This window comes from Onychostruthus taczanowskii, unplaced genomic scaffold (genome assembly GCF_017590055.1).
Source record: "Onychostruthus taczanowskii isolate IOZ18803 unplaced genomic scaffold, ASM1759005v1 scaffold21, whole genome shotgun sequence".
NCBI classification, from domain to species: Eukaryota; Metazoa; Chordata; class Aves; order Passeriformes; family Passeridae; genus Onychostruthus; species Onychostruthus taczanowskii.
The window spans coordinates 9,797,495-9,815,996 of NW_024499351.1; the positions used below are offsets into that span (position 1 = coordinate 9,797,495).

Below are 18,502 nucleotides of genomic sequence, written 5' to 3' on the forward strand. Positions count from 1 at the left end.
AAAAGAGCAATTAAGTGCTCATTTCTACAGTAGTATCTGGGAAATGTGAGAAGACATTCTTGGAAAATACTAACACTAATCAAACAGTGAAAGATTAATCAAATGAATGAAAGATTGTGCTGGGGTTGACAGAAAAAAATCCAAGTAAGAAGCTTACTATCCTACTGTACAAATAAACAGAGCAGTTACATAGCTTTGAGGGCAAGCACATGATGCTTTAGATTCACAGGAATTATCAGAAGGGTTCAAAACTCATGAGAAATAAATGTACTGCTATTTATTTCTATTATGTTTAGAGAAACAGGAATTTGTATACATATTTTGTAAGCAATAGTATTCAAATAAAATACTCCTGACTAGCATTACAGATGTTTTCCTACTCACTAAATAAAGCAAGCCAAATACTAGCAAAGCCAATGGACGATAGGAGCAGAATACAAGTTACTGTTTTCACCTAAAAGCTAATGGGTTTATTCAGAAAGTCTACAGAGCTTTTTTCAGTAAATGGTTTTTCTCACAACCATTAGACTTTTCCTTTCCTTTTTCCTAATGCTTCCAAGTACAAAGTGATCATAACTCTCTGGTAGGGCTTCCTAGACTGACAAGCACTGTTGTCCTGTCAGGTCTTGCTATGCTAAAATATGTGCTCCTATGCTTCACTACTCATTTTTCCTGGCTTCTCTAGCACACTTCAAGAGCATTCTCTCTGCCTCCACACCAGTGGCACCCTCTCTTCAGTTAGTTTTAATTCTTCTTTGAGCAGATGTTTTTTAGCTGCAGCTTTATTCTCTGAAGTTTGTATCTTCTTTGTAATCTGTTGCTCATGAGCTGCCTTCTGCAATTCTGTCTTGAAACGCCGATTTACCTCGGGCAGTGGGTAGCTGTGGATTTGTTCAGTGCTACATCTGAATTCACATGTTAATATCCTTCATTTTTAGACATGTTCTAAGTACAGAAATTTCTTATGGATTTTAATTCAAAATGCAAAGGAGTTCTCAATTTGACCTGAATATGGATATACATTATCTGAAAATCATAGATTTCCAACTGATAGATTTTTATTTTATTTACATCAGATAATTAAATACTATATGTTATTTTCTACAGAAAATGATACTATTACATGTTTATAAAAATATTTACACAGAGAAATACTCTACCTGTCTGTTTGTGAAGCTGCCATCACTTCCCACATGAAAAAATTAGAATGATCAGGAGTACCTTTTGCTTTGATACACTGTTCTTCCTAGTCCTATCAGTTTATGTTTTACTTGTATCAATATATACATCTGCTTGTATCAATATAAACATCTATATTATTACTTGTAGAAAAAGCTCTGATTCATGGATAGTCCAGTTGTGTTCACTGAGACTATTTACAAACATATGACTGGAAACTCAGAGAGTTAGCGAACACAAACGGGCATCAATTAGTTTTGATGTTCATGAATTAAGTTTCAGCAATCTCCTCTGGTAAGAGAAAATATGAAATTAAGGGACGTTCCTTACATTTTTTGCATTCATTGTTACTTAATGTCAGTAATATCTGCATGATGATTTCTTTATCTCCCGTTTAATGTAAGATTAAAATTTGCTAACATCCTTTTTAAGCCTTAATCGTACTGCAGAATACAGAAAGAGGTACAAAACCACTCAGTGGTCATTGCAAAAGCTGAGGGGTTTTGCAGCTGGACAAGATAACCAGCTGCCTTTTGTCCCCAGAGAAAGTATGGGATACCACTAGGTCTGTAGAGCAAACAGAGTAGCTGGATGCTAAAGGTAAAATATTTAATATTGATATAAAATAGATGAGGCTATCAGCAATCTTAGATTCATTGATTCATCTAACCATCTCTGCACTAATGAAACGCTGTTCTTAGTTGGCAGTTTTCCCTCACAATCTTTTAGCAAGAAAGATGGGTTATTTTGTAAATGGCATATCCAGTTCTGGAGCTCCATTTCACTACAGACTATGGTGCTGTGAGAGACATCTGCATCCAAAGTATCACGAGTATACAATGATCAGATCACAAATTTATTTACACAGACTTTATTTTTGTTTTACTCTGTAAGACTCAGCAAATGGACAATTCAGTGTTGGGTTTGGTGAACTAAAATTATTTTTAAAATAACACACGAATGCTTAACCCTCATTAGCATGACATAAAGACAACTAAGAATGTATTTATATTAAACCTTGAAAACTTAAGATTTCAGGATCCTCTGAGAAAAAACTCACATTTCTTTTAAACTGAGAATATATCTACAGTTCAGCATTCCAATGACAGACAATCTACACCTCTGAGACTGAAGGATTATAGCATCATTTATAAGCACACTGGACCAAATATATTTTTTAAAAAAGCATGTAAAATATTTGTAAAGATAATGGCTCAAGTTTTTCTTACACGTATGTGAGACAACCTGGCTACTGTGCAGTATCAGTGACGCTGAGGAACTACAGGATGACTGTCTCTCAACAGCTCCATAAACAAGTCCCTGAGTGACAGGCAGCTGGCAGGGCACATTTCCCAGCCCCAGCTCTCTGAGAATGCCGAACGGGTCATTCTAGAGGCTGACACATCTTGATCACCTGTCTTTAAGGTCACACTTTGCCCCATCCACGTGCTTAGTCTCATACTATCATGGTCCAAAACATCAGATAGGATTAGTAGTAGAAGAAATTAAGGGTTTTCAAGACTTGGGTATATGGGTTTCAGGTTAACAAAAACAAAACTTTATTTAACCTGTATTTAACAACCAAACTGAATTTCTGTTGGTGCAGTAGCTCTTACCCACAGCCTAGTCGCACTTTCAAGAGATTGTGAACTCAGGGTGCTGTTCTCAAACAGATTAAGCCTGTGTAAACTGGGGCTACTGTGTTCCCCTCCCTTGAAATGACAATTTTGCAATGACCCAGATAAGGGAACTATTCTAACAAAAAACAGACCTGGGAACACTTGCTAGTGCATCCAAATATATAATTTGTGATAACATACAAAAACATTACCTTGTAATGTTCTTTATCTCATTTTTATCATGGTGAAAAAAGATTAATGAATGTAACAAAAATAATTAAGGGAAAATTTAAATGGAAAAACTAATTTAAAAATAGTAATAACAGGCAACAAGCAGGGATCAATTACATTAGCACACTGTTCAAATAAAATTACGTATGTCCTGATTGTATAATGATTTCTCTTCCTCCTAAGCTAAGCTGACAGCATTCTGGAGAGTTTGAAGTACTACAGATGCCAACCGTGTCTGGCACAGTGATTCTTAGGCTTTTTTTGACTTTGACGTTTTCAACACCTAATATTTTTTGTGAGTCACTGTACATCTTAACATCAACTTAAAATACGAAAATGCTCTAAAGATGCTGTACATAATCAGTAAGTAAAACTAACTTATCTTTTACAGGATGTTTTAATGAGATTAGTGGAAAATTTCAAAATTTTATTCTTGAACACTGTTCTCTGTGACACATGCAGATTGGCTAACCATGGCCCACATGGCCCACAGACTCCTTTTCTGTAACCACTGTTACAGTGTAGATAAGACCTCCCTGTAAAATATCTGTGTATTACATCATTGTCACAGGCAGAACCAATTTTAACAGAAAACTCCTACCACAGGCCATGTGCCCTGACATTTTCATTGCCGAGGGTCATTTCTTCAATCTGTATCTTTCCTGAGATTCAGAAATTGCTTACAGTAGGAGAAACTGTATCAGAAAAGTGTTATCACTCAGTAGTCCTTCAACACAATTAAGAAGTATCATTAAGGAGAAAGAAAGAGCACACTCTGACCCATCAATCATGAGCTAACAGTCCAGCTGGCCTTCTTCCTTCCTTGTTACAGCACTTTCCCTTCATTCATGCTCACTCTTGATTTTCTGAACTACTGAAGTTCTCCCCTAAACTACTTGGTATGTAATTTTTTAAATGCATAATCAGAATATGTGGGATACTTCATTAGTGTAATTGAAAACACAGAGATGTAACAATTTCACATGTATCTTTAAAACATCTGAATTAAATGCAGATCTCATACTGCTTCTGTTTAGTGTTTATCAAAAATTACTGAGTCTCTTGCATTTATTGGGAGGCAGGAAATGGAGTTAGATGAAAAGCCTGGATGTACCCAAAATAGTGTAAAATTTGTGATAAATGTAACTGCCTCAGTTCTTTGTATCCAGGCAATAACACTGCAAACAATCCAGAAGACAATACAACCCCAGCTTTACCAGTGTACTCTTCTTCCATGGGTTCAGTTTTACAAAGACAGTCCCACATACCATCTTGCTAATTCCAAAAAGGCAGTCACATTCCTTCACTCCTTTAACATAAGGACACTTATGCTGTTTTGTGACACCTCTAAATGCCCACCTGACCTCTCCCAGAGCAGGCTCAGCTTGACCAAGGCAGGCAAAAAGCAAATGCAGTCCATGTATGTTAGAGGAAAAACTGAGCACAGTAACATTTCATGTTCTTGCTGGTTTTCTTGCTTACACCAGATGGGCCACAACAAGTGCAGTGCCTGTTTTTAATAAAGGGCATTAGACACCAGTTGTGTTTGTGCTTTGGTCAAAAGTTACCAGGTTTTAGAACTATACTATAAATACAGTTAGTGAATCGTGCCAATAAGGAATATTTAGTATCTTTTAGTATTGGAATGAAAGCCTCCATTTAGTTTGCAAAGAAGAGGGGATGGATGATGGACCCACATAATACCATACATTACATGAAAATTCTAAACCTTGCAGTACCAACCAGTATTGATGAACTTAATCTTTATTAAATATTTACAGGTTTTCTGGAAGTGAAGCGTCTCTGGTTTTCTTCCCTAACAAGAAACCATACCAAAACATAATCTCAGAGCTCTCCTACACCAAATAAAAATAGCAGAAGAACAGATTCCTGTGTCTGAGATTCTTAGGAAAGTGACATTACACTAACACCCCATTACTAGGACACTAACTATGAACTCAAATTTATTTTGAGATCCAAGGTAATATTTGCTTTGGCAACAGTGAAGTGTTAATATGATTCAGCTATACTGGAAAATCATATCCTGAAACAATCTTGACTGTTGCTTGAGGAGTCATGGGATGATCTATGGCCTCAGAAGTGACTGTACTAGACCAAAGTTTGCCATTGTGTCAAGAAGACTGGAGAAAAATTACTTCAGCAGCTCCATGTGGCTTTTAGTGACTTTCCACAAGCTCTGTGCAGGGATACAGAAGTCATCACTGGTGGTTTTTTTTTTTATTGTTTTTTTTTGTTTTTGTTTTTTTTTTTTTTTTTTTTGCAAAAGCAGACTAAATATGGACTATAAGGTTTCTTTAAGGAATTATGATCTTTGAATTGTATACACACAATTGCCTCCCATCATTTGCAGTTGCTCAGTGCCTTCGTTCCAAATTGACTACTTTATCATAGCATGTTAGCACTGACATTCAGGATTTATGTATTTCCAGTTGTTAAAAAAAAAAAAAACTCTCTGTCAATATTGTATTTAATTGTGCTTTACATACCTCTCTAGCTTTACAAGACACAGTTAAACTTTTCTCCAGTGGCTTTTATAGATCCTCAACTTCTCGGCTGGAGTAAACCTGAAGGAGCGAAGAAGCCACTAAAATCAAAGGCTACAGCCCGCCAGACAGCTGCAGACTGTGCCTGCCCAGTGACTCAGGTCTTTGAGTAACTGTCTTGGCAGTAATTCTTACATCATTACGATTTTTCTGCCTCTTTAACAGACACTTTACAAAAAAAAAAAAAAAAAAAAAAAAAAAAAAAAGAAAAAAAAAGAAAAAAAAAGAAAAAATAAAGGGAAAAAAAAATCTTCCCTCGGGGTTGTTGGTTCTGTGAAGGAGGAAGGAATGAAAACAGTCACTGAGACATCAGTTCCACTTCTGAGCGTGCATGGTGAAGGCGTTTCTCTGCTATGGTTTTTTCCATTATTGGTTTTTTGGGTTTTTTTTTCCTGATGAATAAGCCTGGGGCCATGTTCCGGTGTCTCTGGAGAAAATGGCCTCTTATATTCAGCCTTCGTTCCCCCAACTTGAATTTATAGTCTTGTGATCATTAATGCAGCAGCCCAAGCGCGCAGGCAGCGCTGTGATACACGGCACACACGCGTGCAGCTCTGGCACCCGCGGCAGGAGCCGCAGCTACCGCGGCAGCTGGAACCCCAGGGGGAACGGGAGCCCCGGCCACCTCGGCGCGACGGGCACGGCATCGCCGCCCCGGCGCCCTCTTCGCACGGCCGCCAGGCACAGGCGCCATCCCGGCCCCGCCGCCCGCCATGGCCGCGCCCGCGCTGCGCTCGGCCTCCCGCCGCCTGGGGCAACCGCCGAGGCGCCGTCCTGCTGCAGGTGCGGCCCGCGGGGACTACGCGCCCCAACATGCTTCGCGCCCGGCTCCCCGCGGCGTCCCGCGTGGGGGAGGCCGCGCGGCGCGCTGGGTAACGTAGTCGGAACTGGGAGGCGTAGTGGGGGAGCGGCAAGGAAAAGAGCGGCCGGGAGCGGCGGTCGCCGTTCCGGTTTTCCACGCGAACGGGCGGCGAGCTTCGGCTGAGGGCAGGGGTCGGGCTGGCGGGGACTGGCGGGGCAGGTCAGGCCGATAGGCGGCGGCACCTGGACGCGACAGCGGCGGTACCGCCCGCCCGCCTGGCGGGGAGGGGAAGGCGGAGGCGGGGGGAGCGGAGCGGCTGCCGCGCGCTGCCGCATGTGCCTGGAGCGGCGCCGGAGCGGGCAGCGCGAGCCATGGCGGAGCACGGCGGCCCCGGCATCCCCAACGGCGAGTGCGCCGCCCGCCGCCCCGGCAACAGGGTCACCGTGGTGCTGGGCGCCCAGTGGGGCGACGAGGGCAAGGGCAAGGTGGTGGATCTGCTGGCGCAGGACGCCGACATCGTCTGCAGGTGCCAGGTGAGGAGGAGGAGGAGGGAGGCGGCCGGGGCGCGGGGGAGGCCGCGAGTGTCACCTTGAGGAGGGCAGCCCCGCCACCGGCCCCGCCGGGCGCCTCTAACCGCCCCGCTTCTACCCCGAGCGCCCGGGGAGGCGCAGGGCCGGGGGCGGCGGGGGCTGCGGGGCAGCGGAGCCTTCCCTGGTGAGAGCCCCGTGCCGGGCTCCGCAGCCCTCCCGCGCCTCCTTTGTCCCGGCGCCGGGGGAAGAGGAGGAAAAGGAAGGCGCCCTCCTCGCCGCCCAGAGCTGGCCCCCGGCAGGAGGAATGCGCCTGGGGTCGCGTCCTCCCTCCCCCTCAGGCCTCCCACTCTTTGTGTCCGGGGGGCGCCGGGAAGGGGCCGCGCTCGGCGGCTCCGGCAGCATCGCCGCGGGGCCGGGATCCCGCCCCGGCAGTGGCGGCTGGAGCCCTCCCGGGCCGCGGCGCCGGCAGCGGCGCGAAACCGCCCGCCAGTTGTAGGATGCACGTGGGGCATCCGCGTAGTCCGCCACAAGTCGGTCGTCTTCAGCTAAAACCAGCTGGCAAATGATTCGCCTGCCCTCGCTCCAAGATCGTTCTTGTGTCAGTGGGATCCCACATTTACCTATTTATATCTTTTTTTCCTCTCTATGGAGGCCTTATTCCAGCCAAAAAAGAAAAAAAAAAAAGCGAGTCCAGCCTGCAAGCAAAATACGTTAAAACAACACAGATCTGAGGAGATGTTTTTCCTAGCATCTCTAGTATAGTAATTCCATAGAGCACAACACAGTGAGCTGAAGCTACATACGGTTTTTTCTTAAAGTTGAGACATATAGCAGCATAAAATGCCTGTAGTATGTGTAGATTTCACATCAAGTGTTATCTGTATGCTTTTGTTGAATGTGCAAATTAAATTTGCTCTTAAATAAACATGTTTTGGAAGTGCGTACCATTCCCCAAAGAGTACAAACGCTGAACGGTTGTTATCCAATGAGAAGTGCACATAAACTGGTGTTTTCAAAAACAAGTCAGTTGCAAAGCTGACAAGTCAATACCTGGAACTTCAGAGAATTAAATTTTGAAGTAAACAAATACGTTCTTAAATAGCTGTTTTCATAAATGAATTATTTTTTCCACTTCTCTGTTTTTTGGTTTGGGTTTTTTTTTTTTTTTTTTTAAATAATAAAATCTGATCTGGTGCTGTGGTATGACTGCCTGGCTTTGTGGGTCATAGAACAAAAAGACTCAGTTCGTCCTTTACGACTTTGTTCTTGAAACTTGAAGGGCACTTAGGTGAATGTGTATATTTAATACTAAATTTTGGAGGAGAGACAAGAGAGGCAAACAGTGAATTTCTGTGTGCACATGTTTTTATGTGCTTGTTACTTGTTTTGAATCAGCTGTGTAAAGGATGAAAAGGGAAAAATTCTGATGTTATCTCAAGCTAGAATTTCATGGTCATATCCCAAGCCATGAACTTCTGCCATTTTTAACAGCTCGTTGCTCCTGATGAAGGAAGTTCTTCTTCCTCCTTTCTTGCTTTCCTGTAAATGGCTGTGCTCCCCGAGTCTCCACCCATGCACTAGCTCTGGCAGTTGAACACTTTTGTAAGTTGATTCAGCTCATCAGAGTGGCAGGAAACTATCACTTGTTGGATTTACTTTCTGCTGTTCTGGTAAATAAAACTGGATTTTTTTTTGGTTCAAAGGACCTTGGTGAGAAGAGAGGACCAGAATAGAATAAGCACAAAGAATGATTTCTCAGAATGAGAGAATAAAATAGGAATATTCTCCTTCAGTGGCACTGATAAAATAAAATAATTTAGTATTATTGAATATTCTTGCTATGTATACAAGCATATTTGTGAACTTTTAGGTAGTGCTGGTAACCTTGTGCTTTTTGTAGTGGTACAAGTCCAGAAAGAAAGACAGTCACACACTTGGTCTGGTGCTTGGTAATATCAGCTTTCTGTAACTGGAGCTTCTGATTCTTGTTTCACTGTTATACTCTTACTTATTCCAGGATGGTTCTTTCTGTTCATCATGCCTCAGAGCTGCTAGAATGCCTGTGGATGACGTCAAATATTTCCAGAGTGCTCTTGTGGAAAATTTATTAGTACAAGTGTTGGAGGCCTAGGAAAGTTAATGTAGCAGGTCTGAGATGTCTTGGAAACTTGTGTTGTAGTTGCAGTGAAACACTCCAGGGTTCTTGTCACTGTCCTTTGTTCTGGGCAGATGCAGAGCATGAAAATGGTCCTGTCCCAGAAGTGAGACGTGACTTCTCGCTTAGTTTTATGATGCCTGTAGAGGCATTGCAAGAAGTTGCACTCTGAAATTTGTGGCCATGCCTTCTTGTCTCCTAAGCAGCGTGTGTGCTCATGACTCCAATTTGATCAACCAACTGTGGCATTTGGAACCAGGTTTACTTGGGTGCAATTAGCTGAATGAGTGTGTCAGGAAATAAGTTGCGTTATGACTCTTCTAAATAGCACCCTCTGGAGTATTTTATCTTCGATTTAGACGTTGTGAAAAGCAGTCTTGTGCTCAGAGAAGGAGAATGGTATTTTCTTTTTAGAAGACAGCTTCAGAATTCAACAATTTAATTTGTTATAGTTTCAAAAACAACTGTTAGAAGAAGCTAAGCTAAAATAAAGATATGTCCAGGGGCTGCATGTATGTAGTTGAATCTGCACTGGCAACTATGATTGCACAGGGTTCAGATACAATTAATACAAACGTATCTATATGGTAAAGTATGTAGTTCTTCCACTGTAAAATCGGAATTGTTCTTGATTTACCTCTTGGGGGTTTCTGGTAAAATGGTACTATTGATAAAACAAATACATTGGTGAAACTTAAACCTGTATCTTGTCTTCAGTGTATTAAAGAACAAAGGCTTTTTACATGCTGTCACATAAATCATAGTTCGGACAGTAAAGCAGAGCAAGAATTGATTTGAGATTCAGGAATAATTGCCAGAAAAACTTTGTATTATTTGATTGGTATAATTTTCTCTTAGTAAGCAGTTAGCCTTGATGCCAGCAAACCTGGCAATTTTTAAGGTTACATTGTGTTTTGTAAATTCCACCGATAATGGAAAGTTAAAGGTAAACATTTCTTGTTCTGATTTAGAACTTCCTACCATTACAGAGTGCAGCCAAGTTAGGGAATGAATTACCAGAGTTTCATTTGTTAGTGGGAGTGATAGAAATAGGAAATTAATGCAAGCAAGTTATTTTAGATAATATTATTCTCAAAACAAATATAGTACTAAAAGATGCTGTGTATCTCTTATATTAACAGCACCCCTCCACCCAATTTACAAGGGTTTACCATCAGCAAAAAATGTAATATCTGCACTGATTCTGTTCTCTTTCACTGATTTCATCAGCAAGTTTTTGATCACTTCCGTTTCTTACTATTGGAGGTAGTTGATTTAGTCAGAGAATGTAATTCACAGAAGTAAGATTTCTAAGGTTTCACTTCTTTTTTATGCCATATTTCCCATGCTAAAGATTTCCATTTTGCTGCTTGTTTAGTTCTGTCCTACACGTTATTGCTACTTCAAAGCAGAATTGCAGCTTCTTGCCAGATCTTCTCATCTGGTTTCAGTGTGATCTGCCTGCTATGGGATTGTACTCCTGAGCTGCTAATGCATAGGAGTTGCAGTGTGTGGAGTCTTCATAGTCCCTTTTCCTCTTCTGCCCAACAGCAGTGTGTACAGCAATGCCACTGCTAATCACTTGATTATGTGGCAGCTGTAGGGCAACATTTAGAGAAGTTTTCAGCGTGCAGATCCTTGGGGTTAAGCAGTCACCATCAATCAGCTGATAACTGATTGATAATGGTTACTATTGATCACCTGCTGACTGAAGTCCTCACATTAATGCTGCCTGATATCTTCATTAATCTATATGGCTACTTCTTTTTAAAAAATGGATTTTTTTAAAATCTTCCACTTGCCAAGCCCCCTGTTTTTTTCTGAATATTCTCATTTGAAAAATATTTAAGTCTAGAGCTTAAAGTCTGCAAGCCATGCAGAATTGGGAGTACCAGAATCAATAGCTATAGTTGTTGGTGCTCATTTTTTAGCTTCTCAGGCGTTCCGTAGGTGATGCCTAGCTGGAGCTTTCTTTACGTGCTGGGTGCACTGCTGGACCTTGTAGTGTTTGGCAGCGTGCCAGTGGTGTGTTCTGGTGAGGAAAGAGTCACTAAAATGACATCTTTGGTCTACCCCATCAGTGAGTGAGTCCCGTGCTTACAGACCTGCTTTAGAGCATCACGGGCAGGTGATCTCTTAGTACTGTAAACAATCACACAATGTCTACATTATTTTAAACAGAAGAACAGTTTAAATGTGATTTTCCAGCTCATAAAGTTTGCACTTTTAGCAAAGAAGGCCTTAAAAGCACTAAAGAGCAAATTATACCTTGATCTACTGATTTCTTAATGCTCTTTCCATCTTACTGTTCCCTGCTACTACAGAAGCTCAATGTATGTGTTTGTTAACTGAGACGCAATACTCTGTAGCAGTTCATTAAGATTTCACATGCTTTTTTTTTTAAATTTCTACTGTACTACTTCACACATTTGGAATGTGTTTTCTGTAAGTGTACCCAAAGTAACTTTTTGTTTTTCATGTCCTTTCTTGAATATTGTTGTGACTGCAGCAGACATTGGTGGGGTTTTGTGCATTGAAGCAATGCAGTGCTGGACATGTCTGTGCTTTGAATGTTTTTCTTGTTCCTTATCTGCCTGCCTCACTTGATCTCTTTTATCTCTTAGGGATAGATTGGTCTTTATTCTGGACTTCTGTAATGACTCCTGTTTCCTACCTAGCATATATAGGCATTGCAGCAGAATAAAGTTTTACAGGTCAGGTAAAACAAAGTCAGAACCATCTCTAAAGAGTCTCACTGAATAACTCCTTTCCATAGTAGTCCTCAGAGCTAATTCTGTCAGTACAGAGAAATGGATGGAGTTTCTTAAGATTAATAGACTTGAGTAAAGTTAATGTTTTATTTGTTAGGAGAAAACAGGTGAATGTGTAAAACACAGTGTTCTTATTTTGTTACAATCTGCCTCAAACCACATTCTTGATGCAACAATGCTTGTACTACACATTCAGAGATTTCTGAAGTCTAGCCAAAGTTTGAGAAACCTTTATAAAGTGTGTAACGTGATGGCTCCTTGAACTATGTTTAGATCTTGCAAACATGAATGGATTTGTAAACGAAGAAAATGGCTAGCTGCTGACCACTGTTTATACTGAAATTCAGTAGTAGGTTATGCACTAGGGTTTGTTAGCTGTTTTTTCAGTGGGGATGGAGAGGGGAGAGAGAGATAAATTATTCACAAAATATATGAGAATATGAGAAAATGAATTCATTTCAAATCAAAACCTTGTCATTTTTTCAAAGTGTTTATACATTCTTTAAAGGGGGATGGTTTGCAGTCTTAAGGTCAAAATATATTTTTGACAATATGTCTTGAAATGAGAAGTGAATAGCCTAGTAATTGCAAAACTGTGCCTACTTGGGACACATCATGGGGTTCAGATGTGTCTCCTCATTAGACTGATGAATTTTTCAAAGGTGTGCTCAGCATTCCCAGAATCTGATTGTGGCAAGAAGCAGCCTTTCATGTGTTTCTTCTAAGTAATGGTAGTATCCAGCTTTCTTGGTATATTTTTGACTTTTCATCTAAGAGTTAAATGAAAATGTTTACAAGCATATGATGCCAAAGCAACATTGACTTGCTTCTTGCCCAACTTGGCAGTCACTTGGATAGCTAGCTCAGAAACAACAGTGGTTGCCCTGAGCTAAAAAGGAGTGCTGGAATGTGGTAGCAATAAAAGTAAACTGTAGAAAAAATTATGCACACACACATCTGATGAAGAGAGTTGAAAAGAGTGTATGGCTTCTTCCTTAACATTGCATGAGATAACATCTCTTTAAAGTAGACAACTAATTTTTATTCTAGAGGAAATAACTTGAAAGACTTCTTTGCTCTTCCCTGAGGCATCATATTTTTGAGATAGACAACTTGGCATGATCATGTCATAAGAAAAGGCAGTGATTGTCATCATAGGCTTTTTGGGTAGATAGTTCTCTTAAATGCACATGTCAGTATTTCAAAGCTGCTCTGAATACTCTTGTATTTAGTACCAGTTTAGAGAGCCATTTCACAATATGCTGTTAATTACAATTTCAATCTGCTTTCCTCCAGTCTTTTTTTCCCTAAGTACCTCCATTGCTAAGTAAAGTTGTAGTAATGCAGACCAGTCTTAGCAGCTATGGTGGGACTCCTGTGGGCAAGGGGGTTTGAACTGTTGATATGTTCAGAAGGGATTTAACTGTTCTGGTGTGTATGCTAACAACTAGTCTGCTCTTGACTAACAAAGATGTGCTCTGGAAATAAAATACCTATTTTCAACATATGTAGCTCTAAAATGGAGAAAGATATGCTGTTGTTCCTCTTTCTTAATTTTACATGCGCTATGTTTGTGTTCCTGCAGTGATTTCTTACTTGCATCTTCTATTTACATATGTGCACATGTAATATTTGGGTAACACACACGGCACACACTTATTCTTGCTCTTTGTGCTCTGCACAAAGGTTTTCCAGAATAAGGAATGTTTTGCTGGATTTTTTTCTGCTTATAATGAGGAGTCATATGTTTTGCTTTCAGCTTATGAACAAGAATTCCGCTTTCCTTTTTGGTTTTGCCGAATATCTAAATTGGTCCATTCATGTCTCCTATTAGATTTTTGGCACATTTTTTGCCAAAGAAAAGAAAATTGAAGGGAAAACCCCAAAGTTCTAAGCTAGAATGAATTTAAAACTGAAAGGGACTGTCTTTCAGTGAATGTTGGATATACTAAGTATGTATATTTTTCCTGAAAGAGTCCCATGTGCCAGGAAAATGGAGGAACTGCCAATTCTTATCCCTTTAACTGGAAGGACAAGCGTGAATTTTTAGCAAATCAGTGAGATTGGATGCAAATTGAGGAGCAAGGAATTTCTCTAATCAAACTCACCAGAAAAAAAGTGTTCTGGTTCCGGAGGATGTCTCTGTGAGCATTTGAGTAGGGCTTTGTATAAATTTCGGTCTTTTTGGGAAGTGAGATTCCATGTTTTCTGAGTTGTTGGTTTCACTCAGCTTCACATGAGCTCCTATGTTAACAGACATTCCACATAAAATATACCAGAGCTTGTAAAATCCAGTTCCATAACCTGAGTTTTGGTAATGTCTGGTTATGCGCTGTAATCTTGAAGACTTAGCTGATAAATTTCCTTGTGCTGTTTCAATTCAGTAAGAAAATCTTTTGGTTTAAAAAGAGCATCTCTCTTTAATCCTGGGAGTTGAGGTCATGTTGCAAAAATGTTGATTTAATAGTCATCAGTTCACCTTTCTGAAGACCGGCATAGATCATTACTGTTTTGTCAGATTAACTTTATTAAATTATCAAGACTCCTACAGAACTCCATTAAAAAAGCTGGTTTTTGCTTGTCCAGTGAATCAGCTTAATATATGAATGTTCCTTAAGGGATTTTCACTAGTACAGCAATGCAATTCCAGAAGAAAAATTGCTGTTAAACATTATTATCAATGCTTCTTCTCCATGCTGTATATGTGATTAGAAAGCTGTTGTGCATGGACAGAATGTAGCAATCTAAAGAGCTTTGGGAAGGTTCAAAGTGAGAAGACTTCTTAAAGTTGCTCATACATCCTTAGGAGTTTACCAGTGTGGGTCCAAAGTATGACTCTGTAATAGTTACACTTCTAAAAATGTTTTCAGTCTTCAGAGCTATAAGGGAAAAAAATGTAAAACAGCAGTCAGGTGCTTGCATTAACATTTTGACTAGTTCTGTTCTGTTCTTTACCCAAAATGTTGGCAGTCACAGTATTTAAAAGCTATAGAAAGCAAAACAAAGTAAGTCATTTTGCATAGCCAGGGGAAGTGCTGAACTGATTACCCTTAAAATTACCATAGAAGTCCTATTAGAACCACTGTCAATCAGTATGTTTAAGGTGTGTCCTCTTTGATACTATTCTTTAGTCTTCAGTGGTTTTTCCAGTGATGCTGTCTGGACAAGGGCACAGTGTTTGTGTAACTGTTGTGTTTGTGTCAGGTGCCCAAGCGTGGTGTTTGTAGTGAGTGTTGCTTGCTGGTGCTTTGATAGTGGCTTTGTTTAGCAGAAGTCACTTGTTTGATTTATTGATGTTTCAAGCTTGTTTCTAGTAAAATGTCAGCCAGCAGATAATGACTTTTTTCCCCCCTTTCAAATTAGTATTTTCAGGCACTCAACACTCTTGTAAAAAAGGGTGTTTTCAAAGAATGTTTATCAAACAGCTCCCAGAAGAGCAATGCTTGCAGCTGTCTTTGCTATCTTATGACCCCTCTGTGTGCATGTCACTGATTCTGTTCATGTTTGCCAGGATAGGTATGTTTCAGAATGGTATCTTGTTTTTGTGTAGTACTGACCAACCTATCTGAATTGAATATGCAGATTCTTGGGTGTGGTGCTTACACCGAGAAGGATTTTTGGGCTAATTAATCCAACAAGCTGAGGCTGAAGTAAAACCCTTGTTTTTTTGATATATCTGAGCAGCTTACCAGGGTAAAATATTTCAAAAATAGTGTTTTGTAGGGAATGTTTCATGGAATTATGTTTATAGAAAGCAGGTAGGTATGAGGTTTTGTTACAAGGATTGCTGTCAGTCTTAACAGTAGTAGTGTGATACTTTGTGTATTAGTGGGCACCTTTCTCTCTCCTGTAAATTTAGTCTCCTACGTGTTGAATAACTTGGATATTTCAAGATTACTAGCTAGTGGTCAGGGATCATATGCTTTTTCAAGGAAGTGATTTAAGCATACTGCACTAGTAAAACTGGGATAATGCCTTTTAAGAGTTTATATGTTCAGTTATCCTGCACAGGTTTTGTTTAAATATTACAGATTAAGTAGTGATCACGTAGCTGATCTTACTTTCCCTATTCCCCTTGAAATACTTTAAAATAATACTGTAATTTAGTAGTGTCAAGATTATGTAAGGAGAAAAAAAGCTACTCTCTCTTAATAGGATTTTAAATTGTTCATCCATCAGAACATCAGACTAAGTCCTTGGACTAAATCCTTGTACTGAAATCACAGGATTGTGGAATGGTTTTAGTTGGAAGGTGCTTGGAATATTGTTTAGTTCCAGCCCCCTTCTGCTATCGGCAGGAACACCTTTCACTAGACTGAGTTGCTCAGAGCTCCATCCAGCCCAGCTTTAGGCACTTTAAGGGAGGAATGGGATATCCACCACTTCTCTGGACAACCTGCAATGTCTCACCACCCCCAAAGTAAAGAATTTCTTCCTAATGTCTAATCTCAGCCTGCCTTCTTTCAGTTAAAAGCCATTCTCCCTTGTCCTGTCACTACATGCTCTTGTAAAAAGTCCCTCTCCAGGTCTCTTGTAGGTCCTTGGGTACTGGAAGGCTGCAGTGAGGTTGCACCAGAGCCTTCTCTTCACCAGGCTGAACAATTCCAGCTCTCTCAATCTGTTTTCACAGAAGAGGTGCTCTAGCCCTCATCTTCTTCATGGCCCTCCTCTGGACTTGCTTCAGCAGTTCATGTCATGTTGGGACACACAGCAAAGGTTCATGCTTGTTATTCATGATGATTTTCATGCTGTGTCTCCCAATAAATGTAAGGAAATGTTTTCATTCCAATCCAACTGGCACCCTTTTGAGCTGGATTTTACACTGTAATTTGATAAAGCTGTGGGCTGCTGAAAGCGCTGATTCTTTGGTCACTGAAAATCATTTGGGAGCAGAGAGAGAACTGTTCCAAGTACTGCGCTGATAGGTACAAGGAGAAAAAATAATGGAAGGAAGGAAGACAAACAAACCAAATGCTTTTAACTGAAATTAGTGCAAAGAAGGTTGCTGACTTCTGAAAATTCAGTTTTAGAAACCTTAAAAGTATGCTTAGACTGCAGTGCTATGTCTTGATAGAGATGTACAAGTAAATGGCACTGTATTTAAGTGAAGTATGCTTGGGACTTCAGGTGTTGTCCTGAGTTAGCCCCTTGACAGGAGCATAGTGTTATTGGTTGTTGCTGGTTCTTACTGCTCTTTGTTTTGGGTTGCTGTTTTGTTGCCAGAGAATTCAGAATTGGTTTTATGTTATGTTTTTTGTTCTAGTCCTATATACTCATTTTTCTGTGGGGAAAAAGGCTTCCTCTGCTGCTGTTCTGCAGAATGGGAAGAAAGCATCGCAGTGAAGATGTTTAGTTCAGTGTGCTGCTGGGATCTTATCTCTCTCATGTATAAGAAGTCATCTTTCAGCCCCATCAGTCCTTTTGTGCAGTCGGTCTGTTGGTGGCTGAACCCAGAATTGCCTTGCCCTTAAGGGCTGAATATCTTGGCCATGTCACATTGTTGGCTCAGCCACAGGAAATCGTGTGCAGGGAGAAAGGCAAAAGATGCCACTGCTACATGTGTGTAGTGCATGAGCAAGAGCGTCCTTTGGCCTTGCTGCACATTTGTCCACTGCCTGTGTTGGCACACACGTGTTTGTTTTCACATGTATGGGAGAGAAGTCCATTTAGTTAGCTAAGGAGCATTGCCAGCCTCAATGACTGTATATTTTGACTGAAATGATTTGTATATCTTAATTTCCCTCTGGCAAAAGCTTTATGTAAGGTATTGAATATCATTTAAGCATGAACTTTGTTTAACTAATAGTGAAAATAATTTCCACAGTTAGTTCTCCATTATTAATGTTTAAACATGTGAATCAGAGGAGTGTTAGTTTGACTGACCTAGCTGGTCCCATTTGGTTTAATTGGATGAGGGAGAAGGAGTGAGAAATCCAGATGGAAAGCACAGAAGCCAGGAGTGACTTCATCAGTTTAAAGCTTAAATTATGCTCAGAGGCCATAGTTGTCTGCATTAACATCAATATCGGAGAAGGGAAAAAACAACCCAAAACAAATTCAAGCCCCATAACCTAAAAACAACCCTCCCCTTCACCTCACCACCACTAGAACGCCGAGTTCAGATTTCTGTAATTAGAATTGTTTACCAAACCCATGTTGAGCAATGTCTGAGCACACAACATGTGTACACTTCACTGCAAGTTCACTGTAAAGTATACAGTGTAAACCATTATTTTAAAATATTACAACTCATACTGTGTAACCACATGCTTGCACTTCTGCAGTTAGGGTAGAGCTTACCTGTAAATAAGCAGAAGAATTTTGCAAATCGAATTAATGGCATTCTGTTACTTTAATGCTCTCTTAAAATAGGGTTTGAAATTAAAAATACTTTTCAAAATAACTCATTTTGATGACATCAAGAATGACATCAAGAGCAATGTGGGGACTGACTTGATATTCTACCAGACAGCTTCCATCAACTTTTGGGATTGAATCATTTTACATTGTGGGCATCATAATATTATAATCAATAATTTCTGAGATTCAAATTTGAGTCTAATCTGAAAATATGCTTTTGGAAACCTTGAGGTATTCCTATGGCTTAAGATGGTGATTTGTCACATGTTTTCTACTTTAGTCTCTAGCAAA

The 18,502-nt window shown here is 40.3% G+C and overlaps 1 protein-coding gene across 1 annotated transcript in view; it reads left to right on the forward strand.

The window, feature by feature from the left end:
• The first annotated feature begins 6,611 nt into the window (after positions 1-6,611).
• ADSS2 (adenylosuccinate synthase 2) overlaps positions 6,612-18,502 on the forward strand; it is a 37,357-nt gene continuing 25,466 nt past the window's right edge. The window contains exon 1 of the mRNA XM_041404245.1: positions 6,612-6,928. Within this exon, the coding sequence (XP_041260179.1) occupies positions 6,767-6,928 (162 nt within the window). The 5' untranslated portion in view covers positions 6,612-6,766. The remainder of the gene's footprint in view (positions 6,929-18,502) is intronic.